Source organism: Coregonus lavaretus (genome assembly GCF_964263955.1).
Source record: "Coregonus lavaretus genome assembly, contig: HAP1_SCAFFOLD_1721, whole genome shotgun sequence".
Lineage (NCBI taxonomy): Eukaryota > Metazoa > Chordata > Actinopteri > Salmoniformes > Salmonidae > Coregonus > Coregonus lavaretus.
In genome coordinates this window covers 30,001-56,972 of record NW_028158200.1, presented here as the reverse complement: position 1 = coordinate 56,972, position 26,972 = coordinate 30,001, and the positions used below count along the sequence as shown (strand labels likewise).

Below are 26,972 nucleotides of genomic sequence, written 5' to 3'. Positions count from 1 at the left end.
TCTAAAGGGTCAAAACTCCGGGCCCTAGTTATAGCCTACGTCTGTAGTTTAGAGCCTTGTAACTAGGGTCAGGGATTTTTCCTAGTGCAGTCACGACAAGGTCAGTCAGGGAAAAAACTCCTGGCCCTAGTTATAACGTTACGTTCCGAGTTACGTTACTGAAATGTTAACGAAACATTACTGAAACGTTACAGGGACGCTTCTCAGACGTGGGACTCATCCAGGTCCAGGTCGACGGGGGAGAGGGGGAGGGGGAGAGGGGAGTGGCGGGGGGGCCGTGCGGGCGAGCGGCGGGGGGGCAGGGCGGGCGAGCGGCGGGGGGAGAGCAGGGGGGCGAGCAGGGGGTTCTCTGTGCCCCCATTGTCCTCTGAAATGTGGAGGAGGGTGTCTGTGTATCTCCCCAGCAGGGCAGTCGTGTCCTCGTCCTCTGGGCTCTCCGGGGTCTGATGGGAGGACGGACCCGGATGGGAGAGGTGGGCGGGGGGAGCGGGGGGTTGGATCCCCAGGATCGGCAGAGGGGGGAGGGGAGAACAGGTGCGAGAGATGGGGAGAGGCGGTGGAGGGAGAGGAGAGCAGGAGGAGGGTGGGGTGGGGGTGGAGGCGCGGGAGATGGAGGGCCGAGGAGAGAGGCTGCTGCGGAGGCCCCACTGCTCTTGTTTCTCCTTGCTCTCCATCGATAACTACAACCAGGAAACAAGAAGAGTGACATTTCAAATCAAACTTTATTTGTCACAGGCGCCGAACACAACAGGTGTAGACCTTACCGTGAAATGCTTACTTACAAGCCCTTAACCAACAACGCAGTTCAAGAAATAGAGTTAAGAAAAATATTTACTAAATAAAATAAAGTGCAAAATAAAATAAAATGTAACACAATAAAATAACAATAACGAGGCTATATACAGGGGGTACCGGTACCGGGTCAATGTGCGGGGGTACAGGTTAGTTGAGGTAATTTGTACATGTAGGTAGGGGTAAAGTGACTATGCATAGATAATAAACAGCGAGTAGCAGCAGTGTACTTAGTTCATACCCCTTACTTAGTTCATGCGTTGTTAAATATAGAGAACTGACATTTATTCCCATCTTTCTCATCCCTCACTCTCTGTCTCTTCTGTAATGAGTGATTCTTTGAATGAATGATCCATCCAAAACCACTCATTCATATGATTTACAGTGTTAAATAACACTAATATGGGAGCAAAAGTGAAGAAATGTGTAATTCTGTCGTTATAATAAAGGTTGGTAGCAAAGTGAAAATTGTTGTGGAAATCTGTTGCAGCTCAAGTCGACTACAAAACCAATAATTCAATGCTCTCACTCTGGGCTGGCTGGCTAAGTAGATTCTTTTTACAGTATATGCTAGCTAGCTAGCTACCAAACGTAGCTACACACGGTAATAAAATTGTCAAAGACTCCAGCCACCCTAGTCATAGACTGTTCTCTCTGCTACCGCACGGCAAGCGGTACCGGAGTGCCAAGTCTAGGTCCAAAAGACTTCTCAACAGCTTCTACCCCCAAGCCATAAGACTCCTGAACAGCTAATCATGGCTACCCGGACTATTTGCACTGCCCCCCCACCCCATCCTTTTTACGCTGCTGCTACTCTGTTAAGTATTTATGCATAGTCACTTTAACTCTACCCACATGTACATATTACCTCAACTACCTCAACTAGCCGGTGCCCCCGCACATTGACTCTGCAACGGTACCCCCCTGTATATATAGCCTCCCTACTGTCACTTTATTTTACTGTATATATAGCCTCCCTACTGTCACTTTATTTTACTTCTGCTCTTTTTTTCTCAACACTTTTTTGTTGTTGTTGTTTTATTCTTACTTTTTTTGTTTAAAATAAATGCACTGTTGGTTAAGGGCTGTAAGTAAGCATTTCACTGCAATGTCTGCACCTGTTGTATTCGGCGCATGTGACCAATAAAATTTGATTTGATTTGATTTGATTTGATTAATACCAGTCAATGTCAGCATGTGAAGTAGCTAGCTACCTGAAAAATTTCCTGAACACACTGCACAATCAACTTTGGAGTCTACAATCTCACCATGTCCAACCCATTCATTATATTTATATGGTTGAATCTGCAGATCGTCTACCTCGAGGAGTGGATGGTCTGAAATTGCTAGCTATGGCTACGGCCCTTTCCAATGCTTTCCCAACCGGGGAGAACGAATGCCTCCTCTCATTGAAGCCACAGAAGTACAAGGCCGACCACGGTACTGCAGGCATTATTAGCAGAAAACAGAACACCCCATTATAATGAATGGAAGAATGGTGATCTTCGTGGTCAACCTTCGTGAAAATAAACTTTTTTTCGAAGACAATCATGGTACCAATAATTGCTTCTAATACACTATATGTATGTCCTTTAATCGATTATTTTAAAATCGCACACAGAAGAAGTTATTAGAATAATTTAGTTGCTAATGGTAGCCTGCAGTACCCCGTTCGGCCTTCAACTAGAGTTACTCAATGAGAGGGGGCAGCACTGAGCAAGCCTGCAACATCACTTCCTGGAGTAGCTCAAACTGTGCATGTTATGTCTCCATGAGAAGCCAATTTAAAGGTCCAATGCAGACGTTTTTATCTCAATATCAAATCATTTCTGGGTAACAATTAAGAACCTTACTGTGATGAGAATGGCGCCGGAGAAGATGGCTACCGTTTTACAGCCCTCTAATCAATTGTACTATTATGTGTGTTTTTCTGCGTTATTTGTAATTATTCTTATGATAAGCTGTAGACCACACTATTTACCAAGAGAGTTTTCATCTATATTTTTCATAGCTCTCTATTTACCACCACAAACCAATGCTGGCATTAAGATTGCACTGAATGAGCTATATAAGGCCATAAGTGAACAGGAAAACGCTCATCCATAGGCAGTGCTCCTAGTGGCCGGGGACTTTAATGCAGGGAAACTTTAATCCGTTCTACCTAATTTCTACCAGCATGTTAAATGTGCAACCAGAGGAAAAAAAACTCTAGACCACCTTTACTCCACACACAGAGACGTATACAAAGCTCTCTCTCGCCCTCCATTTTGCAAATCTGACCATAACTCTATCCTCCTGATTCCTGCTTATAAGCAAAAACTAAAGCAGGAAGCACCAGTGACTCGATTAATAAAAAAGTGGTCAGATGACACAGATGCTAAGCTACAGGACTGTTTTGCTAGCACAGACTGGAACATGTTCCGAGATTCTTCAGATAGCATTGAGGAGTACACCACGTCAGTCACTGGCTTCATCAAAAAGTGCATCGATGATGTCGTCCCCACAGTGACCGTACGTACATACCCCAACCAGAAGCCATGGATTACAGGCAACATCCGCACTGAGCTAAAGGGTAGAGCTGCCGCTTTCAAGGAGCGGTACTCTAACCCGGACGCTTATAATAAATCCCGCTATGCCCTCCGACAAACCATCAAACAGGCAAAGAGTCAATACAGGACTAAGATTGAATCGTACTACACCGGCTCTGACGCTCGACGGATGTGGCAGGGCTTGAAAACTATTACAGACTACAAAGGGAAGCACAGCCGCGAGCTGCCCAGTGACACAAGACTTCCAGACGAGCTAAACCACTTCTATGCTCGCTTCGAGGCAAGCAACACTGAAGCATGCATGAGAGCACCAGCTGTTCCGGATGACTATGTGATCACGCTCTCCGTAGCCAATGTGAGTAAGACTTTTAAGCAGGTCAACATTCACAAGGCCGCAGGGCCAGACGGATTACCAGGACGTGTACTCCGAGCATGTGCTGACCAACTGGCAAGTGTCTTCACTGACATTTTCAACATGTCCCTGACTGAGTCTGTAATACCAACATGTTTCAAGCAGACCACCATAGTCCCCGTGCCCAAGGACACTAAGATAACCTGCCTAAATGACTACCGACCCGTAGCACTGACGTCTGTAGCCATGAAGTGCTTTGAAAGGCTGGTCATGGCTCACATCAACACCATTATCCCAGAAACCCTAGACCCACTCCAATTTGCATACCGCCCCAACAGATCCACAGATGATGCAATCTCTATTGCACTCCACACTGCCCTTTCCCACCTGGACAAGAGGAACACCTACGTGAGAATGCTATTAATTGACTACAGCTCAGCATTCAACACCATAGTGCCCTCAAAGCTCATCACTAAGCTAAGGATCCTGGGACTAAACACCTCCCTCTGCAACTGGATCCTGGACTTCCTGACGGGCCGCCCCCAGGTGGTAAGGGTAGGTAACAACACATCTGCCACACTGATCCTCAACACGGGGGCCCCTCAGGGGTGCGTGCTCAGTCCCCTCCTGTACTCCCTGTTCACCCATGACTGCATGGCCAGGCACGACTCCAACACCATCACTAAGTTTGCCGACGACACAACAGTGGTAGGCCTGATCACCGACAACGACAGCCTATAGGAAGGAGGTCAGAGACCTGGCCGTGTGGTGCCAGGATAACAACCTCTCCCTCAATATATTTGCACTGCCCCCCCACCCCCACCCCATCTTTTTACGCTGCTGCTACTCTGTTAATTATTTATGCATAATCACTTTAACTCTACCCACATGTCCATATAACTTCAACTACCTCAACTAGCCGGTGCCCCCGCACATTGACTCTGCACCGGTAGCCCCCTGTATATATAGCCTCCCTACTGTTATTTTATTTTACTTCTGCTCTTTTTTTCTCAACACTTTTTTGTTGTTGTTTTATTTTACTTTTTTATAAAAAATAAATGCACTGTTGGTTAAGGGCTGTAAGTAAGCATTTCACTGTAATGTCTACACCTGTTGTATTCGGCGCATGTGGCCAATAAAATTTGATTTGATTTGATTGTTTTCAATTAAAATGGTCAAAAATAAACAAAAATTACTTATTGGCAAAGAGCAATTTCTCAAGCAATAATTTTGCTAAGACTATCTGGGAGTGGTCTGAGTGGGGAGGGGAAAACTGAAAACTAGCTATTTTTGGCAGAAAGGTTTGGAACTGTCTTAAGATCTTATTGGTCTATTAACTAATTTACCGCCTGGTGATGTCCCCAGGCAGGCCAAAACTCCACCCCACCAAAACAGGCAAACATTTCAGGTGGTCTTTTCAAACAGCTCTTACACTAAAAGGGCATTATCATCATTTTCACAATTTCACAGTATTATTCCAACCTCATAGAGTGGAAATATATGTATATAAACACATGAAAATTACATTTTTGACTGTACTGGGCCTTTAACTGACTTCATTTGGCTTCAATGCACTATTGAGTCTTCACATAGGAATGAATGGAGCGATGTGATCAACAGCTTTGCCCATTCATATATTCAGTCATCGTTTCCCACAGACACAGACAACGGGCGAGGAGGGAGAGGAGAAACGGGTGCTGCGTGATGGTAGTTGAAGAAGAAACTGAGTGGAATAATTTGGTCCACTATTTAGTTTGAGCACATCTAAGTGAAATATATACTTTGCCATGTCGATATAGACGGATGGTTGTGTTCTAGACAAGTATCCCCCATACCATCTGTTGGCTGATTTGGCGATATGGAGTGCAGGTAGTTATTTTAAAAGCATTATGAAATGTGATATTCCTTATCTCCAGTAACGAGAACCTTATCGTGATGACACGTTACAACACGATTTCCTGATTTCACAGACTGACCACTTAGAAGTTAAATCATGGTGAAAATAGGTATTTTACCCACTTATAGAACACCACATTGAGAGGAGTTTCATGAGTTTCATTTCTGGAGTGGATTTTCCCTTTAATTTATATATCGTAGGAACGTACAAAATGCAAGCTACACAAAAGGACCATTCTGCGTACCTTCTTACCAAATCGACATGACCCAAACTACAGAGAGAGAATTGACAATGTCATAAAATATCCTTACTCCCCCATTCGTACCTGTTTCTTGGCAGGGCTGTGGAGGTCAGCTTTGATGATGGCTGAGGAGGCGGCACCAGGGGCAGCAGGGGGAGCGAGTGGAGGGGCCGGGCTGGCCTTCCTGCCCTCTGGGTGGGCATCGGCGCCACCGGGGGTGGGGCTCTTCGCCTGAGCCTGCTGGCTCTCTGTGAAGGTGACCACCCTTTTCTGGTCCCACCCATGGGTTGCTGAGGAGACATCATCACAGTTATCACACTCATAGTTCATCACAGCACCACCTTGGGGACTAGCGGACACATTACCACAACCACTACCAGGGGTGAGGGAGAGGAGTGGAAGGGGCGGGAGCATGGGGGGGATGCAAGACAGACATGCAGAGCAACGTATCAGGTGAGAGGTTTCAGAGAGATGGCGTCATTACGTTGCAAGAGGAGAGGGAGGAAGTATAGGTGTCTCACCTTCGCAGTCCAATAAAGTTTCTTTATTCGAATCGAAACAAAGGCATAAACAGAACACAGAATGAACAGAGTCAGTTATTGGGGTCGGAAGTGACAGGGGATTAAGACACATTGGAACAGAGACAACGGTTGTGAATGAGGAGGATCGGTACATGTCAGATCAAGTCAACACACAGAGTGGGATGAATCAGATTGTCAGAGATACGTTAATGAGAAAATATTTAGTATTAATAGTTAATATCACAAGGTCTACATTTGAACTGAAGTGTGCTTGATCTGAAGTGTAGGGCAAGTTTGCTGTAGTTACAGAATCTCTCTCTCACACACACACACACACACACAACACACACAACAGACACACACACACACTCATGTGCACACAGTTACCCAGAGGTTTGTTCTTGGGCTGGATGCTCCTGCGGGTGGTGGAGAGCCGGGCTCCAGAGCGACCTGGCCCTCGCAGCTCACTCTTCGGAAGGGACAGCAGGGGGCGTCGCAACTGCATTGAAATATCAATCAATCAACCAATCAATCAACAAATCCACAAATAATTTCCACTGTGAATGTCAATGTGGATAGCCTCTTCATAATTATCCACAATTAGGGACAGAGTTTTCCCTGATCATGTGACAAGATCAGGGCTGCGTTCAGTACGAAAGAACGTAGTGGAACGTTCAATGAAATGGAAACAGTGCTGTACTGAGCGACCTGTTGAAAAACCGGGGAGGGGTTGGATTGTGTGTTCAAAATGCACTGCTTTCCTTTAAATTCGTCATTCATTGCTTCAAGCCACACCCCGCCACACCCACCAAATGGAGAAAACTGACCTCAAAGTCGGTTCAAGAACGTTTTGGGGAATGGTGCCATTCAGTACAAACCGTTCCTCAACTTAGCAAACGTTCAATCAAACTGAATGCACCCCAGTATAAACCAGGGTAAATTGGAGTCAGTCAATTCAGGAAGTAAACTGAAATTCCAATTCAATAATAGCGAATAATGCATTTGAAAAACAAAATATTTTCTCAATAAACTGAAAAGGAGCTATTTATAGTTCCACTTTGAAGACCACTCTCACCTGTCTTAGTCCTCTTTTGCGTCCCAGCGGAGGTTGGTTTAAGAGGTTCTGCTGGCCTGGTTCACTCTGCACACTGGCCACCCTACACCACCCAACCAGACAGACAGACAGACAGACAGACAGAAACACAGAGACAGACAGAACCACAGAGACAGACAGACAGACATGCAGAGACAGACAGAGAAAGACAGACAGACACAGAGACAGACAGGCACAGACAGGAAAAGAGACAGACAGGCAAAGACACAGACAGACAGAACCAGTCAGTACAACACAGACGTGGTGTTTCTCCTAATGAACTCTCTCTCTTTCACTGAGACACACAGGAGAGTCAAGAGGAGGTGTGTCTGTCCACTGCTCCTCACATTCTTCCCATCTCTCCCCACTAACCCAATCACTCCACTGCACACGACACCGACACACCCACCAATCAAGGACACCCAATCACAGCGCAAGAATACACCAAAACACAAAGGGGGTTATGGGGTCTGGAGTGATCTGTGTTCTTATGTAGACAGCTTGTACCATATTCCCAGTGCACAGAACTAGAACATGAACCTATCTGGTAATGTCTAACTTCTTGATAAGATAAATGTAATCATTTCATTGATCGATTGCCACTCCAGTACCCCATGCCCCACAGATTGGTATCCTGGAGAGGACGTCCAATTTGAACACTGAAAAGCCTGAAACAGTATGAAGACCATGATGGCACCGATGGACTGAGCTGGCTGAGACACAGTACATTACCCACCCGCTCCCCAGCGTCCTCACACCGCCCAGGGATTGAAAGGGTTAAAGAGGCACCAGTGGATGGCTTGAGATGGGTGGTGTCAGTGTGGTAGCTTCGAGGGGGAACAAGAGACTACGTTCAATTCTACCTACACAAGGAGGAAGGGTGATGGACCAACGGCGGTTTTGATTGGATGAGATAATGAGTGAGGAAAACGAAGTAGTCAGAGGAGGCCGTCCGATTGGCCGAGCCCCCCCCAAACTGCACATAGAGAGACGCAACACACAGGGGGGCTGTGACGTGACACTGTACCTAGACAGGTTACCCTCTTCCAGTCCTTGAGACTCATCTAGCACATTGGGTTCACTGCAGAGGAGGGGGCAGGAAGGAGAGAAGGGGTTTAGGGAGAGAGGAGAGAATGCTGCCTCATGTCCAAGGCTTCTCCTCTGAAGGGTCTCCTATGGTACAGTAGCTGGACCAGCTAGTCAGGAACTTTCCATTGATCTAGGGCCCTGTTTGAATACTCTAAATATGCACCCTTCCTCCCTCCCATACTTACTTACTTAAAGAAATCCTTGGCAGGAAGGGTGTGTTTTTAAAGTATTCAGAGACAATCTCTCTGCTAAAATGACTATGCCTGGTAGCAGGCCTGACTTCTTAGCTATTCATCCAGCATACTGTTCTCCAGAAAAGGTTACACAAATAAACACAAATAAACAGCTTTAAAACAACAGAAATAGTATGACTGTGATTGTGTCTTCTGAAGTGACGGTGTGTTACATGTACTGAACGTGCTGACGTGTGGACAGTCATAGTACAATCCAGTGTCGAGGAGTGAGGTGATGTGTGGACAATCATAGTACAATCCAGTGTCGAGGAGTGAGGTGATGTGTGGACAATCATAGTACAATCCAGTGTCGAGGAGGGAGGTGATGTGTGAGCGCGTGTGCTCATGTGAGGTGTGCGGGTGTGCACGTGCATATGTGTTGTGTGTGTAGGGAGAGGTGTGTGTGTGTAGGGGTGTGTGGTTGTAGGGGTGTGTGTCTAGGGGTGTGTGTGTATGGGTATGTGTGTATGGGTGTGTGTAGGGGTGTGTGTGTGTGTAGAGGTGTGTGTCTAGGGGTGGACGTGTTTAACTATACTTGTGGGGACTAGAATGCTATTTTTAGGGGTTTGGGGTTAAGGTTAGAATTAGTGTTAGGGTTAGAATTAGGTTTAGGGTTAGGCTTAGGAGCTAGGGTTAGTTTTAGGGTTAGGAGCTAGGGTTAGTTTTAGGGTTAGGGTTAGGAGCTAGGGCTAGGGTTAGGGTTAGGAGCTAGGTTAGGGTTAGGGTTACGTTTTCAGGTTAAGGTTAGGGTAAGTGTTAGGGTTAGGGTTAGGGGTTAGGGAAAATAGTATTTTGAATGGGACTGAATTGTGTGTCCCCACAAGGTTAGTTGTACAAGACTGTGAGTGTGTGTGTGTGTGTGTGTGTGTGTGTGTGTGTGTGTGTGTGTGTGTGTGTGTGTGTGTGTGTGTGTAGGGGTGTGTGTGTGTGTTACCTGTGGCTGGGCAGCATGGTGCTGCGGGTGCTTGGTTCAGGCTGGGCACTGCCCGTGGCGTGACTGGAGAAGCGTCGCTGCGTGATGAGCCTGGGTAGGAAGACCTCGTGTTCACTCACCACACTGGGAATACTGATAGAGTCATCTAGAGGAGAGAGAGAGAGAGAGAGAGAGAGAGAGAGAGAGAGAGAGAGAGAGAGAGAGAGAGAGAGAGAGAGAGAGAGAGAGAGAGAGAGAGAGAGAGGAGAGAGAGAGAGAGAGAGAGAGAGAGAAGAGAGAGAGAGAGAGAGAGAGAGAGAGAGAGAGAAAGGAGGTAGAGCGAGAGAGAGAGAGAGAGAGAGGGATGAAAGGAGGTAGAGCGAGAGAGGGAGAGAGAGGAAAGGGGGCGATCAAAATGCCGGTGCAGGTTGGGGGGAGTGGGGGGTGAAAATGACATGCAGGCAAACCCAAACATGCAACAACCAGACCATTCAGATAGTGAAAGAGGGGTGAAAGAGAGAAAGAGAGGGAGGGAGAGAGAAAAACAAAACCAATATGAAAGGGGAGATATAATTCATTAAAGGCCCAGTGCAGACAAAAAAACTGACTCTGTGTTTTATATACATTGAACTAAAATATAAACTCAACATGGAAAGTGTTGGTCCCTAAAATAAAGGATCACAGAAATATTCCATACACACAAAAAGCTTATTTCTCTCCATTTTTGTAAAAGAGTGATAGTAGTAGATAGGAGGAGTATCTGACTCAGTGATAGAGTGATAGTAGTAGTAGATAGGAGGAGTGTCTGACTCAGTGATAGAGTGATAGTAGTAGTAATAGATAGGAGGAGTGTCTGACTCAGTGATAGAGTGATAGTAGTAGTAGATAGGAGGAGTGTCTGACTCAGTGATAGAGTGATAGTAGTAGTAGATAGGAGGAGTGTCTGACTCAGTGATAGAGTGATAGTAGTAGTAGATAGGAGGAGTGTCTGACTCAGTGATAGAGTGATAGTAGTAGTAGATAGGAGGAGTGTCTGACTCAGTGATAGAGTGATAGTAGTAGTAGATAGGAGGAGTGTCTGACTCAGTGATAGAGTGATAGTAGTAGTAGATAGGAGGAGTGTCTGACTCAGTGATAGAGTGATAGTAGTAGTAGATAGGAGGAGTGTCTGACTCAGTGATAGAGTGATAGTAGTAGTAGATAGGAGGAGTGTCTGACTCAGTGATAGAGTGATAGTAGTAGTAGATAGGAGGAGTGTCTGACTCAGTGATAGAGTGATAGTATTAGTAATAGATAGGAGGAGTGTCTGACTCTCTTCCTGCTCCTGTTCGTCATCCTCGTCGGTGCGGCTCAGCGTGTCCTGGGAGGGCTGGCGGGACGGCTGGCTCTCCTGCTCCCACACCGTGCCCGTGCCCGTGTTGGACCGGGACATGGTGGCCAGCGACAGGCGGTAGGCAGAGGTGGACGTGCCCACTGTACTGATGGATGTCTTGCCCTGGTATGCTGTGGAACAGACACATAGGTCAACCTTAACCAATCTCTTATCATAACCTATCCATTAATAATGAAAGGTTAACATGGCATTTGTTTACTAGTTGGCTATGTGTCTAATGTGTAGTGTACTAACGGGTAGTGTAGTGTACTAACGGGTAGTGTACTAAATGAGTAGTGCACTAAAAAGTAGTATACTAACGGCTAGTCTACTAATAGCCAGTGTACTAATCAGTAGGTCACCAACCAGAGCCACTGTGCACGGCCTCCTTGAGGATCTTCAGCTCGTTGTTGAACTCTGCGAACAGGGAGCTCTTGCAGAGGGGGCGGGGGATGAAGCGGCGCTCCAGCTGGTCAGCGATGTGGTGGCGGGCCGTGATCTCCTCCTGGGAGTCAGCTGGCTGGGTCAGGAGCTGGGAGGGATTAAGAAGAAGAAGAAGAAGAAGAAGAAGAAGAAGAAGAAGAAGAAGAAGAAGAAGAAGAAGAAGAAGAAGAAGAAGAAGAAGAAGGAAAGAGAGAGAGAGAGAGAGAGAGAGAGGGGGGGGGGGAGAGAGAGAGAGAGAGAGAGAAATAGAGACAGAGAAAGCTGAATAAAGGATTCTGTGATTCTAGCCCTAGAAAGAACATAGAAGAAGAGGTATATAGAGGGGAACACTTTGCAGGGCTCTTACAGAGGCACAGTGTAGTAGAATGGAGGATACAGTATAATACTATACAGAATGGAGGATACAGTATAATACTATACAAGGTAGTAGAATGGAGGATACATTTTTACATTTACATTTTAGTCATTTAGCAGACGCTCTTATCCAGAGCGACTTACAGTTAGTGAATACATATTTTTTTATACTGGCTCCCCGTGGGAATCGAACCCACAACCCTGGCATTGCAAACGCCATGCTCTATCAACTGAGCTACATCCCTGCCGGCCATTCCCTCCCCTACCCTGGACGACGCTGGGCCAATTGTGCGCCGCCCATGAGTCTCCCGGTCGCGGCCGGCTGCGACAGAGCCTGGATTCGAACCAGGATCTCTAGTATAATACTATACAGAATGGAGGATACAGTATAATACTACACAGAATGGAGGATACAGTATAATACTATACAAGGTAGTATAATGGAGGATACAGTATAATACTATACAGAATGGAGGATACAGTATAATACTATGCAAGGTAGTAGAATGGAGGATACAGTATAATACTATACAAGGTAGTAGAATGGAGGATACAGTATAATACTATACAAGGTAGTAGAATGGAGGATACAGTATAATACTATACAAGGTAGTAGAATGGAGGATACAGTATAATACTATACAAGGTAGTAGAATGGAGGATACAGTATAATACTATACAAGGTAGTAGAATGGAGGATACAGTATAATACTATACAGAATGGAGGATACAGTATAATACTATACAAGGTAGTAGAATGGAGGATACAGTATAATACTATACAAGGTAGTAGAATGGAGGATACAGTATAATACTATACAAGGTAGTAGAATGGAGGATACAGTATAATACTATACAAGGAAGTAGAATGGAGGATACAGTATAATACTATACAAGGTAGTAGAATGGAGGATACAGTATAATACTATGCAGAATGGAGGATACAGTATAATACTATACAAGGTAGTAGAATGGAGGATACAGTATAATACTATACAGAATGGAGGATACAGTATAATACTATACAAGGTAGTAGAATGGAGGATACAGTATAATACTATACAAGGTAGTAGAATGGAGGATACAGTATAATACTATACAGAATGGAGGGTACAGTATAATACTACACAGAATGGAGGGTACAGTATAATACTATACAGAATGGAGGATACAGTATAATACTATACAAGGTAGTAGAATGAAGGATACAGTATAATACTACACAGAATGGAGGGTACAGTATAATACTACACAGAATGGAGGGTACAGTATAATACTATACAGAATGGAGGGTACAGTATAATACTACACATGACTCCTACCTTGCACTGGATAAAGGGTCGCAGCAGGACGAAGATGGGGATCCGAGTGCGCACTATGAAGTCTATGAAGTCCCAGAAGGCCAGGCCTCCCACCTTCCTCAGAGACATCTCCTTGACCTGCAGGCTGAGGCGATACCATTGGTTCCCCAGCTGCCGCTCAAAACACACTAGCACCACCTTTAGAGCTGGGGGAGAGAGGGGAGGAGGGGAGAGAGAGGGCGAAGAGAGGGGGAGGAGGGGAGAGAGAGGGGGAAGAGAGGGGGAGGAGGGGAGAGAAATGGGGTAGAGAGAGGGAAGGGAGGGGGTAGAGAGAGGGGGGAGAGAGAGGGGGAAGAGAGGGGAGGAGGGGAGGGGGTAAAGAGAGGGGGAGAGAGAGGGGGGAGGGAGGGGGAGAGAGAGGGGGGAGGGGGTAGAGAGAGTGGGGAGCGAGAGTGAGAGAGAGGGGAGGGGGTAGAGAAAGTGGGGAGAGGGAGGGGGAGAGAGGGGAGGGGAGAGAGAGAGGGGAGAGAGAGGAGAGAGGGGAGAGAGAGAGAGAGGGGAGAGAGAAAGGGGAGAGAGGGGGGAGAGAAAGACAGAGAAAGGGAGGAGTCAGAGGAAGAGAAAGGGAGGGAGAGAAAAAGAGAGAGAAAGTAATGGAGAGAGAAACACCACCTCCATCAACAACCCATCAGCTCCTACATCTTTTAACCAGCCATCCACTATTATTCAACACCTCATCCTCCCACTCTGCCACTGGAGCCTAAATCAGAACCCTGCAGAACAGACTTCCCTCAGAATAAAATGGATGTTCTAAATGTAAGTCTAAGTCTAAGTAGCTATGCACGAGTCTTGGTTTATGCGAGCCTGAACGGCTCATAGGAGCGTGAGGCAGCTTGATGTACAAGTACACCCCCTGGACAGGACGCTAGTCTATCTCCTGTTTCTGTAACGTGAGGCAGCTTGATGTACAAGTACACCCCCTGGACAGGACGCTAGTCTATCTCCTGTTTCTGTAACGTGAGGCAGCTTGATGTACAAGTACACCCCCTGGACAGGACGCTAGTCTATCTCCTGTTTCTGTAACGTGAGGCAGCTTGATGTACAAGTACACCCCCTGGACAGGACGCTAGTCTATCTCCTGTTTCTGTAACGTGAGGCAGCTTGATGTACAAGTACACCCCCTGGACAGGACGCTAGTCTATCTCCTGTTTCTGCAACGTGAGGTAGCTTGATGTACAAGTACACCCCCTGGACAGGACGCTAGTCTATCTCCTGTTTCTGCAACGTGAGGCAGCTTGATGTACAAGTACACCCCCTGGACAGGACGCTAGTCTATCTCCTGTTTCTGCAACGTGAGGCAGCTTGATGTACAAGTACACCCCCTGGACAGGACGCTAGTCTATCTCCTGTTTCTGTAACGTGAGGCAGCTTGATGTACAAGTACACCAACTGGACAGGACGCTAGTCTATCTCCTGTTTCTGTAACGTGAGGCAGCTTGATGTACAAGTACACCCCCTGGACAGGACGCTAGTCTATCTCCTGTTTCTGTAACGTGAGGCAGCTTGATGTACAAGTACACCAACTGGACAGGACGCTAGTCTATCTCCTGTTTCTGTAACGTGAGGCAGCTTGATGTACAAGTACACCCCCTGGACAGGACGCTAGTCTATCTCCTGTTTCTGTAACGTGAGGCAGCTTGATGTACAAGTACACCAACTGGACAGGACGCTAGTCTATCGCAGGGAAAATAAAGTTCCCTTAGAATAAATGTAAGTTCTAAGTGTAAGTCTTATTCTAAATAGTCTAAGTCTGCATAAGTCTAACCCTACCCAGGTATGCAGCCTGACTGGTGGACTCGGCCAGGCCCTCTCTCCTCAGGTCCTTGCCCTGGTCCCCCGGGGTGGAGCAGTGGGCGGGGGACGTGTCCAGCATGAAGTTCTTGGTCCGGGACGTGCTGATGATGCGCGGGGGGAGCAGGATGTTGATGACCGTCTGCAGGAGCAGGGAGACCTCTGGCTGCTCCAGGTGTGGGGAGTCTGCAGAGGGGGAACAAACACATACACACACATTGGTTGCGTTCCAGGCCGACCACATTGCAGTTGTGCAACACATATCAACTATTCATTGGGTGCCAGGTCATCGATGGTGCAGGCGAGCATCAGATTGTTATATATATGATGCAGGTAACTGATATTTTTAACACCTATCCAGGCGCTGTGAGATCTGGCAGGTGACTGCAAGGTGACATTCAAGTATGGATGGAACACAGCCATTATTTCAGACGCACGTATGCATACATACACACACAGATTGGTGACATTTGACCTCTTGACCCAGGGCTCTGACCTTTGCTCCCTGACCCCACGGTCAGCACGAATGGAATAAGCAGGTTGAGCAGCATGCCCTCTCGCCTCTCCTGATTGGTGAAGGGGGAGATCACATGGCTCAGAGGGAAGTCATCCTTCAAAGCCTGTCAATCAGGAAAGAGAACAAAATAAATCTTTCATTATGACAGACACACACACACACACACACACACACACACTCAACAGACACACAACATACACACACACAGACACAACAGACACACACACAGTTCCCCAGAGGTCTGTTCTTGGGCTCGGTAGTCAGTCACCTGTATCTGCAGAGCCACCAGGCGTACCACTGCTGTGCTGAAGGGTAGAGGGGGGGACAGGTAGGGACTCAGGTGGAGCAGGGGCAGTCCATCAGCCACACTGGAGGGACCTACTACCCCCATCACCTGAAACACACACACACACACACACACACACACAGAGAAATACACACACACATACACACACACAGACACACACAGAGAAATACACACACACACACACACAGAAATACACACACACAGTGAAACACACACACACACACAGAGAGAAATACACACACACACACAGAGAGAGAAATACACACAAACATACACACACACACACACACACACACACACACAGAGAGAGAGAAATACACACACACACACGCACACAGAGAAATACACACACACACACAGAAACACACACACACACACACAAAAACACAGAGAAATAGACACACACACACACACACACAGAAATACACACACACAGTGAAACACACACACACACACACAGAGAAATACACACACACACAGAGAAATACACACACACACACACACACACACAGAGAAACACACACACACAGAGAGAGAAATACACACACACAGAAATTCACACACACACACACACACACAGAGAAATTCACACACACACACACACACACAGAGAAATACACACACACACACAGAGAGAGAGAAATACACACACACACACACACAGAGAAACACACACACACACACACACAGAGAGAAACACACACACGCAAACAAGCAACATCATAGTTAAGTCACAGTGTGTATTTGAGGTGTGTGTGTGTGTGTGTGTGTGTGTGACCACTCCTCACCAGGTTGACACAGACGTTGATGAGGGAGCGGAGGTGAGGGAGGAAGGAGATGATTGGCTGACGCTGGAGAGTCAGACAGATACCTTCAATCAGACTACTGGCCGCCTCCCACTCCACCTGTCTCCTGTAGGGTACACACAGGTACACACACACAATCAGTATAAACACACACGTACACACAGGCTCGCTCGCACACACACACACACATTAACTTACTAATCACGCTCATAAACATACACAACAGAGGAGGCTGGTGGGAGGAGCTATAGGAGAACAGAGTCAAACATGTGCTTTCCATATGTTTGATACCGTTCCAGTTATTCCATTCCAGCCATTACAATGTGCCCGTCCTCCTATAGATCCTCCTACCAGCCTCCACTGATACACACATCCACCACAAACCCAGCACACACTTAACAAAATACCACACTATAATTTCACATTTTGAAAACGTTTGGTTTGGAAAGGCTATTAAATAGACAATCCCATCACTAGTCAGCAGAGGTATCAATAACCAGGTCCAGGTTCTGATGACTCTCTATGTGAGCCGAAAGCAGTTCATAATGAAAGATGACATCACAGAGCTCACAGACACACACATAAGCAGAGCCAAACTCAGCAGTCATCACACACACAATCAAACTGTGAGCAGCCAGCAGCGATGACACTTACACCCACGGAAGCAGCAGTGCACTACTCTGGCTAGTTCAGCAAGCTGGGCTAGGAACAGAGTTGACTTCAGCTGTGGTACTTCACTCCACTGTAACGCCACAGTACGGTACTTCACTCCACTGTAACGCCACAGTACGGTACTTCACTCCACTGTAACGCCACAGTACGGTACTTCACTCCACTGTAACGCCACAGTACGGTACTTCACTCCACTGTAACGCCACAGTACGGTACTTCACTCCACTGTAACGCCACAGTACGGTACTTCACTCCACTGTAACGCCACAGTACGGTATGGTACTTCACTCCACTGTAACGCCACAGTACGGTTTGGTACTTCACTCCACTGTAACGCCACAGTACGGTACTTCACTCCACTGTAACGCCACTGTAACGCCACAGTACGGTACTTCACTCCACTGTAACGCCACAGTACGGTACTTCACTCCACTGTAACGCCACAGTACGGTACTTCACTCCACTGTAACGCCACAGTACGGTACTTCACTCCACTGTAACGCCACAGTACGGTACTTCACTCCACTGTAACGCCACAGTACGGTACTTCACTCCACTGTAACGCCACAGTACGGTACTTCACTCCACTGTAACGCCACAGTACGGAACTTCACTCCACTGTAACGCCACAGTACGGTACTTCACTCCACTGTAACACCACAGTATGGTATGGTTGTGAAGGAGCAAGGGTTAAAGGGCGCGCAGCGCGGCAACAGACCTGGAGCACAGAGCCTGTGGGCGAGCGCACCTGAGCGTAGGCATCTTGTGGATCTTGTTGAACATGCGGTCGAGCCGCTTCAGGATGAGGATGAGGGCGGGCCGCACGGCCTCGGACGACCAATCGGTGATGGGCAGCATCTCGGTGACGTAGCGGCGTAGGCCTCGGCTCTCCATGGTCAGGCTGTCGTAGGGGGCCAGCTTGAGGAGGGAGTGGGCGATCTCTGCCAATCTGGGGGAAAACACATAACCACACACACACACACACACACACACGATCATACACAAAAACACACACGCAATCATATACACATGCACAACCGCACGCAGGGTCAGGGAATTACACACACACACACACCGCACTCACACCCACACATAAAGGCATACATATTGTACACACACAATCACACACGCACAATTATAGAAGTTTCTGCAAATCAGGTCAAATCAGGTCCCTGTATGAGTCAATACCATGTCACAGTGAATAGCGATGTCATACATGGTTAAAGTGTATCTCACACGTGGCCACTGTCACCCAGGTGGGTGCTTCACAATGGGCATTCAATTAGGATAGTTTCCACCTGGTTAAAACACTATGCACTAAATCCAACCAGTCACCTCATGTGGGACTTGATGTCCAGCAGCTCCAAGGCGGTGACACGGGGTTCCCCGGCCACGTTCTGCAGGATCTTGAGGCGCGGGCCGCAGTGCTTGTAGAACTCTGTGCAGATGTTCAGGAGGGACTCCCTGGGCCGGCGGAACTCCTCGCGGGCGATGCGCTCGTCCAGCTCCTCGCGGGGCATCCCCTGGCCCTCCTCCAACAGGTGAAGGTTGTCCCTGATGCCGGACACAAGGCGACTGACATTGACACCAAGCAACACGAGTACACGACACAAACAAGCATCCATGAAACATGATCATTTATACCAATTGTGGTATAAACAGATGGGACATCTTCTATTGTCTTTGAGTGAATTGATATCACTACAGCAAAACAGCATCCAGGAACATCAACAACACTACATTTATGTCTTTCAGTTATTAAGAAAATTAGGAAAAGTAATAAAACAACAATATGTTCATAACAACTACCACATGGTACAGTGTCTTTAAGAGACTTAAATGAAGGTGAAATAAGTCATGGACTTTACACCTGCCGGACTGTGTCCAAAATGGCACCCTAATGGACCATGCCTACAGTAGGCTACTCCACACCTGGTGTTGGGTCCTCCAGACATGGCGTGGTTGGCAGTCGTTGCCCCTTTGTGTCCCTGGTCACAGCGACTCAACTGGGGGGCAGTCATAGGCCTGAGAGGGGTGGGAGGGGAGGGGAGATGGAGGGGAGGAGAGATGGAGGGGAGGGGAGATGGAGGGGAGGGGAGATGGGGGGGAGGAGAGATGGAGGAGAGGAGAGATGGAGGGGAGGGGAGATGGAGGGGAGGGGAGATGGAGGGGAGGGGAGATGGAGGGGAGGAGAGATGGAGGGGAGGAGAGATGGAGGGGAGGGGAGATGGAGGGGAGGGGAGATGGAGGGGAGGAGAGATGGAGGGGAGGGGAGATGGAGGGGAGGGGAGATGGAGGGGAGGAGAGATGGAGGGGAGGGGAGATGGAGGGGAGGGGAGATGGAGGGGAGGGGAGATGGAGGGGAGGGGAGATGGAGGGGAGGAGAGATGGAGGAGAAAAATGACAAATATCACTTTCAATTAGGGCTGGAACACATGATGGGCCATATCTGCTTATCAGATGCATAGCTTGTGCTTGTATGTATGTGTGTGTGTGTGTGTGTGTGTGTGTGTGTGTGTGTGTGTGTGTGTGTGTGTGTGTGTGTGTGTATGTATGTGTGTGTGCGTGTGTGTGTCTGACCGTGTGAGGGTCTCTGAGCTGTAGAGCAGGGCTTGCAGGGAGGTGGCCAGGGCGGCGATGGCGGCGATCTCGTCCCGCGCTGCCGAGGCTGACTCCATGGTCATGGTGTTGCTCTTCAGCTTCTGGAGAAAACACGGCACCAGGGCCTCCAGCACCATCAGCATCTGTAGACTGATACAGTGCACACACACAACGCATAAACACATACACACACACACACGCAGGCATGAAAACACACACAGAAGAAGATAGGAGAGGGTGTTAACATATACTAAGCCTACTGTACAATGTTGCTATATTGGGCTGGTGGTGAGTGATGTGAAGTGAAGCCACACCTCCTGAAAGACTCTGGGGCGTAGGCCACTACCGTCACACACAGCTTGATGGACTCACTGATGGAGAAGGCCAGGTCCTCACTACCATAGCAGAAGTCTGAAACAGATAGAACCAATTGAATTCATGCTGAAGCACTTTCAGGCCTTAAGATATGCTGTAGGAAGAACATTACCATTATCAGTCAAGTTCTATTGTTGACTATAACTAGGAGAAACTCCAGGCCTTAGTAAGAGTCTATAACTAGGAGAAACCTAACAAGGAGAAACTCCAGGCCTTAGTAAGAGTCTATAACTAGGAGAAACCTAACAAGGAGAAACTCCAGGCCTTAGTAAGAGTCTATAACTAGAGAAACCTGACAAGGAGAAACTCCAGGCCTTAGTAAGAGTCTATAACTAGGAGAAACCTGACAAGGAGAAACTCCAGGCCTTAGTAAGAGTCTATAACTAGGAGAAACCTAACAAGGAGAAACTCCAGGCCTTAGTAAGAGTCTATAACTAGGAGAATCCTGACAAGGAGAAACTCCAGGCCTGAGTCTATAACTAGGAGAAACCGAACAAGGAGAAACTCCAGGCCTTAGTAAGAGTCTATAACTAGGAGAATCCTGACAAGGAGAAACTCCAGGCCTGAGTCTATAACTAAGAGAAACCTGACAAGGAGAAACTCCAGGCCTTAGTAAGAGGCTATTAACTAGGAGAAACCTAACAAGGAGAAACTCCAGGCCTTAGTAAGAGTCTATAACTAGGAGAATCCTGACAAGGAGAAACTCCAGGCCTGAGTCTATAACTAGGAGAAACCGAACAAGGAGAAACTCCAGGCCTTAGTAAGAGTCTATAACTAGGAGAAACCTGACAAGGAGAAACTCCAGGCCTTAGTAAGAGTCTATAACTAGAAGAAACCTGACAATGAGAAACTCCAGGCCTTAGTAAGAGGCTATTAACTAGGAGAAACCTAACAAGGAGAAACTCCAGGCCTTAGTAAGAGTCTATAACTAGGAGAATCCGGACAAGGAGAAACTCCAGGCCTGAGTCTATAACTAGGAGAAACCTAACAAGGAGAAACTCCAGGCCTTAGTAGGAGTCTATAACTAGAAGAAACCTGACAAGGAGAAACTCCAGGCCTTAGTAAGAGTCTATAACTAGGAGAAACCTGACAAGGAGAAACTCCAGGCCTTAGTAAGAGTCTATAACTAGAAGAAACCTGACAAGGAGAAACTCCAGGCCTTAGTAAGAGTCTATAACTAGGAGAAACCTGACAAGGAGAAACTCCAGGCCTTAGTAAGAGTCTATAACTAGGAGAAACCTGACAAGGAGAAACTCCAGGCCTTAGTAAGAGTCTATAACTAGAAGAAACCTGACAAGGAGAAACTCCAGGCCTTAGTAAGAGTCTATAACTAGGAGAAACCTGACAAGGAGAAACTCCAGGCCTTAGTAAGAGTCTATAACTAGAAGAAACCTGACAAGGAGAAACTCCAGGCCTTAGTAAGAGTCTATAACTAGGAGAATCCTGACAAGGAGAAACTCCAGGCCTGAGTCTATAACTAAGAGAAACCTGACAAGGAGAAACTCCAGGCCTTAGTAAGAGGCTATTAACTAGGAGAAACCTAACAAGGAGAAACTCCAGGCCTTAGTAAGAGTCTATAACTAGGAGAATCCTGACAAGGAGAAACTCCAGGCCTGAGTCTATAACTAGGAGAAACCGAACAAGGAGAAACTCCAGGCCTTAGTAAGAGTCTATAACTAGGAGAAACCTGACAAGGAGAAACTCCAGGCCTTAGTAAGAGTCTATAACTAGAAGAAACCTGACAAGGAGAAACTCCAGGCCTTAGTAAGAGGCTATTAACTAGGAGAAACCTAACAAGGAGAAACTCCAGGCCTTAGTAAGAGTCTATAACTAGGAGAATCCGGACAAGGAGAAACTCCAGGCCTGAGTCTATAACTAGGAGAAACCGAACAAGGAGAAACTCCAGGCCTTAGTAAGAGTCTATAACTAGGAGAAACCTGACAAGGAGAAACTCCAGGCCTTAGTAAGAGTCTATAACTAGAAGAAACCTGACAAGGAGAAACTCCAGGCCTTAGTAAGAGGCTATTAACTAGGAGAAACCTAACAAGGAGAAACTCCAGGCCTTAGTAAGAGTCTATAACTAGGAGAATCCGGACAAGGAGAAACTCCAGGCCTGAGTCTATAACTAGGAGAAACCTAACAAGGAGAAACTCCAGGCCTTAGTAGGAGTCTATAACTAGAAGAAACCTGACAAGGAGAAACTCCAGGCCTTAGTAAGAGTCTATAACTAGGAGAAACCTGACAAGGAGAAACTCCAGGCCTTAGTAAGAGTCTATAACTAGAAGAAACCTGACAAGGAGAAACTCCAGGCCTTAGTAAGAGTCTATAACTAGGAGAAACCTGACAAGGAGAAACTCCAGGCCTTAGTAAGAGTCTATAACTAGAAGAAACCTGACAAGGAGAAACTCCAGGCCTTAGTAAGAGTCTATAACTAGGAGAAACCTGACAAGGAGAAACTCCAGGCCTTAGTAAGAGTCTATAACTAGAAGAAACCTGACAAGGAGAAACTCCAGGCCTTAGTAAGAGTCTATAACTAGGAGAAACCTGACAAGGAGAAACTCCAGGCCTTAGTAAGAGTCTATAACTAGAGAAACCTGACAAGGAGAAACTCCAGGCCTTAGTTAGAGGCTATTAACTAGGGCCCTAAGTTTTTATTTTCTCCTGATCAGCTCACACTGTCATAACCAAAAACATTGGGCCACGCCAGCAAAACTATGTGGGCTGGTCACAAGTAGCACAGTATAGGGAGTGTGATCCTCTGTAGCTCAGTTAGTAGAGCATGGTGCTTGCAGTGCCAGGATGGTGGGTTCGATTCCCGGGGCCATCTGTACGTACAATGTATGCTTGCATGACTGTAAGTCACTTTGGATAGAAGCGTCTGATAAATGGCATACAGGATATTGAATAGAGTGCCATTTCGGATACAACCTCTAATGATCTAATACCCCTGAGGATGGGACCCAGGGGGGTTGAGGTGGTGGTGTTTACCCAGGGATCGTAGGGGTTTCTCAGCCTTAACCAGCTCCAGGGCATCCAGGGTATCACGTGTCTCTCCCTCCAGAGAGACCAGCAGGTCAAACAGGCACTGAGCAGACACCCCCTTAGACAGGCCTGTGCTGGTGCACGTCTGGGAGGGAGACACAGTCACATGGTCAGACAACACACGCAGATGCAGATAGGCTTATCATGTAAAGGGGATACCTAGTCAGCTGCACAACTGAATGCATTCAACCGAAATGTGTCTTCTGCATTTAACCCAAGCCCTCTGAATCAGAGAGATGCACACACACTTACTGTGAACTCCAGCAGTGGGGCCACGCTGGCAAACAGCTGGAGGATGAAGGGTTTACGGTGCAGGATGTAGAACTGTCTGCAGCAGAACTCTATCCCCTGTCTCAGCAGTGGGTTACTCTCATAGTCAGCATAGGCCTGTAACACATTACAGTGGGTTACTTTCATAGTCACCATAGGCCTACAACACATTACAGTGGGTTACTCTCATAGTCACCATAGGCCTACAACGCATTACAGTGGGTTACTCTCATAGTCACCATAGGCCTACAACACATTACAGTGGGTTACTCTCATAGTCACCATAGGCCTACAACACATTACAGTGGGTTACTCTCATAGTCACCATAGGCCTACAACACATTACAGTGGGTTACTCTCATAGTCACCATAGGCCTACAACACATTACAGTTGGTTACTCTCATAGTCACCATAGGCCTACAACTCATTACAGTGGGTTACTTTCAGTCACCATAGGCCTACAACACATTACAGTGGGTTACTCTCATAGTCACCATAGGCCTACAACACATTACAGTGGGTTACTCTCATAGTCACCATAGGCCTACAACACATTACAGTGGGTTACTCTCATAGTCACCATAGGCCTACAACACATTACAGGGAGAAATCATACGAACTTGTAAGAAGGCATTGTCATATTGTAACACCATGTGTAGGCACAATTCAGAATGAATTTTGGGATTTGGGCTGCATTTTCTGTGGCCTCCTAAAGCTGGGTTGAAGCAGCATCTTGGCATCAGTCCTCCGGTTCAAATACATGAGCGTTTAAGTATTTGTATTTTAAATACTTATTTACTGTATTTAAGTATTTTCAAATAATGTGGCCGAATCAACTACTTCTATTTGAAGTATTCAAATAATTTTCTATAAATACTATTTTAAACTATTTTAAAGTACTTGTTTCCAAATACATTTCAAATACTCCTAGGACCAAACAGACCAGGGTTCAAATGCATGAAGTATTTCAATATACATACAAGTTAGCCAAATACATTTAAACTCAGTTTTTCACAATTCCTGACATTTAATCCTAGTAAAAATTCCCTGTTTTAGGTCAGTTAGGATCCCCACTTTATTTTAAGAATGTGAAATGTCAGAATAATAGTAGAGAGAATAATTTATTTCAGCTTTTATTTCTTTCATCACATTCCCAGTGGGTCAGAAGTTTACATATACTCAATTAGTATTTGGTAGCATTGCCTTTAAATTATTTAACTTGGGTCAAACATTTTGGGTAGCCTACCACAAGCTTCCCACAATAAGTTGGGTGAAATTTGGCCCGTTCCTCCTGACAGAGCTGGTGTAACTGAGTCAGGTTTGTAGGCCTCCTTGCTCGCACACACTTTTTCAGTTCTGCCCACACATTTTCTATAGGATTGAGGTCAGGGCTTTGTGATGGCCACTCCAATACCTTGACTTTGTTGTCCTTAAGCCATTTTGCCACAACTTTGGAAGTATGCTTGGGGTCATTGTTCATTTGGAAGACCCATTTGCAACCAAGCTTCAACTTCCTGACTGATGTCTTGAGATGTTGCTTCAATATATCCACATAATTTTCCTTCCTCATGATGCCATCTATTTTGTGAAGTGCACCAGTCCCTCCTGCAGCAAAGCACCCCCACAGCATGATGCTGCAACACCTGTGCGTCACGGATGGGATGGTGTTCTTTGCCTTGCAATCCCCCCCCCCCCCCCCTTTTCCTCCAAACATAATGATGGTCTTTAATGCCAAACAGTTCTATTTCTGTTTCTTCAGACCAGAGGACATTTCTCCAAAAAGTACGATCTTTGTCCCCATGTGCAGTTGCAAACCGTAGTTTGGCATTTTTATGGCGGTTTTGGAGCAGTGGCTTCTTCCTTGTTGAGTGGCCTTTCAGGTTATGTCGATATAGGACTAATTTTACTGTGGAGATATATACTTTTGTACCTGTTTCCTCCAGCATCTTCACAAGGTCCTTTGCTGTTGTTCTGGGATTGATTTGCACTTTTCGCACCAAATACGTTCATCTCCAGGAGACAGAACACGTCTCCTTCCTGAGCGGTATGACGGCTGCGTGGTCCCATGGTGTTTATACTTGCGTACTATTGTTTGTACAGATGAACGCAGTACCTTCAGGTGTTTGGAAATTGCTCCCAAGGATGTACCAGACTTGTGGAGGTCTACAATTTTTCCTCTGAGGTCTTGGCTGATTTCTTTTGATTTTCCCATGATGTCAAGCAAAGAGGCACTGAGTTTGAAGGTAGGCCTTGAAATACATCCACAGGTACACCTCCAATTGACTCAAATGATGTCAATTAGCCTATCAGAAGCTTCTAAAGCCATGACATCATTTTCTGGAATTTTCCAAGCTGTTTAAAGGCACAGTCAACTTAGTGTAAACTTAGTGTAAACTTCTGACCCACTGGAATTGTGATACAGTGAATTATAAGTGAAATAATCTGTCTGTAAACAATTGTTGGAAAAATTACTTGTGTCATGCACAAAGTAGATGTCCTAACTGACTTGCCAAAACTATAGTTTGTTAACAAGACATTTGTGGAGTGGTTGAAAAACGAGTTTTAATGACTCCAACCTAAGTGTATGTAAACTTCTGACTTCAACTGTATATACACACACACACACACACACACAGAGCGACAGACAGAGAAAGAGCAGAAATGCCCTTCACAGTGCTTCATTAACATGAACACTTCTGACATCAACTGTACATTCCAATATTCAATATCCATATTTTGTAATTGACAGACCGGTGAAAAGAAAAGCTCGACCACTTCTCATTGAGCATGAGCTGTCATTTCAGCAACCATTCCCAATCACATTTAGGATGCAGGCGCTCTCTATGGATATATTTTTTATTTTATCAATTAGTTAGTGCATTTTGTGCAGTTATCTAGCTTCTGAATTTTGCTGCATCAGGATATTTCTGTCATTCTTTCGTCTTCTCCCGTCTGTGGAAACAAATGGAATAATCTATTACACCATCCAAGTCGACATCCATTCCTATTAACATCCTTGTATTCTGTCTTCAATCAATCTCTAAGAAAGTGACGGTTTCACGTCAAACAAATTTGTAAAAAATGATGTACCAGATCTGGGGGTCTCTCTCAGCAGCTAAACTACCAGTTAACAGCAACACTAACATTCATTTCCAATCTTTTCTTGTGATTGAGTCTATCATACAATTATAAACTGGTATAGTTTAATGCAGGACTAAACATTTCCCATGCACGTTCTCTATGGGTTCCCACCGAAGAAAACAGATTATTAACCTAGTTAATATATCTCTGTGAATGTTCCCTTAAAACCCATTTTGGCTAGGCCTAGGAATATTTATAAGCAATTACCTCTTTATACATTTTGTTCATCGATCTCGTG

General features: G+C 46.2%; 1 protein-coding gene across 1 annotated transcript in view; it reads right to left on the bottom strand.

Moving 5' to 3' along the window:
- Positions 1-203: 203 nt before the first annotated feature.
- LOC311124304 (protein unc-80 homolog) overlaps positions 204-26,972 on the bottom strand; it is a gene marked incomplete at both ends in the record, with an annotated part of 55,988 nt that continues 29,219 nt past the window's right edge. The window contains 21 exons of the mRNA XM_084198471.1: positions 204-680; positions 5,916-6,121; positions 6,353-6,373; positions 6,740-6,851; positions 7,428-7,509; positions 8,473-8,526; positions 9,702-9,846; positions 10,992-11,183; positions 11,419-11,584; positions 13,173-13,357; positions 14,982-15,188; positions 15,499-15,622; positions 15,788-15,913; positions 16,615-16,738; positions 18,023-18,253; positions 18,640-18,879; positions 19,237-19,329; positions 19,885-20,055; positions 20,220-20,316; positions 23,269-23,407; positions 23,575-23,709. Of these exons, the coding sequence (XP_084054597.1) occupies positions 204-680; positions 5,916-6,121; positions 6,353-6,373; positions 6,740-6,851; positions 7,428-7,509; positions 8,473-8,526; positions 9,702-9,846; positions 10,992-11,183; positions 11,419-11,584; positions 13,173-13,357; positions 14,982-15,188; positions 15,499-15,622; positions 15,788-15,913; positions 16,615-16,738; positions 18,023-18,253; positions 18,640-18,879; positions 19,237-19,329; positions 19,885-20,055; positions 20,220-20,316; positions 23,269-23,407; positions 23,575-23,709 (3,327 nt within the window). The remainder of the gene's footprint in view (positions 681-5,915; positions 6,122-6,352; positions 6,374-6,739; positions 6,852-7,427; positions 7,510-8,472; positions 8,527-9,701; positions 9,847-10,991; positions 11,184-11,418; positions 11,585-13,172; positions 13,358-14,981; positions 15,189-15,498; positions 15,623-15,787; positions 15,914-16,614; positions 16,739-18,022; positions 18,254-18,639; positions 18,880-19,236; positions 19,330-19,884; positions 20,056-20,219; positions 20,317-23,268; positions 23,408-23,574; positions 23,710-26,972) is intronic.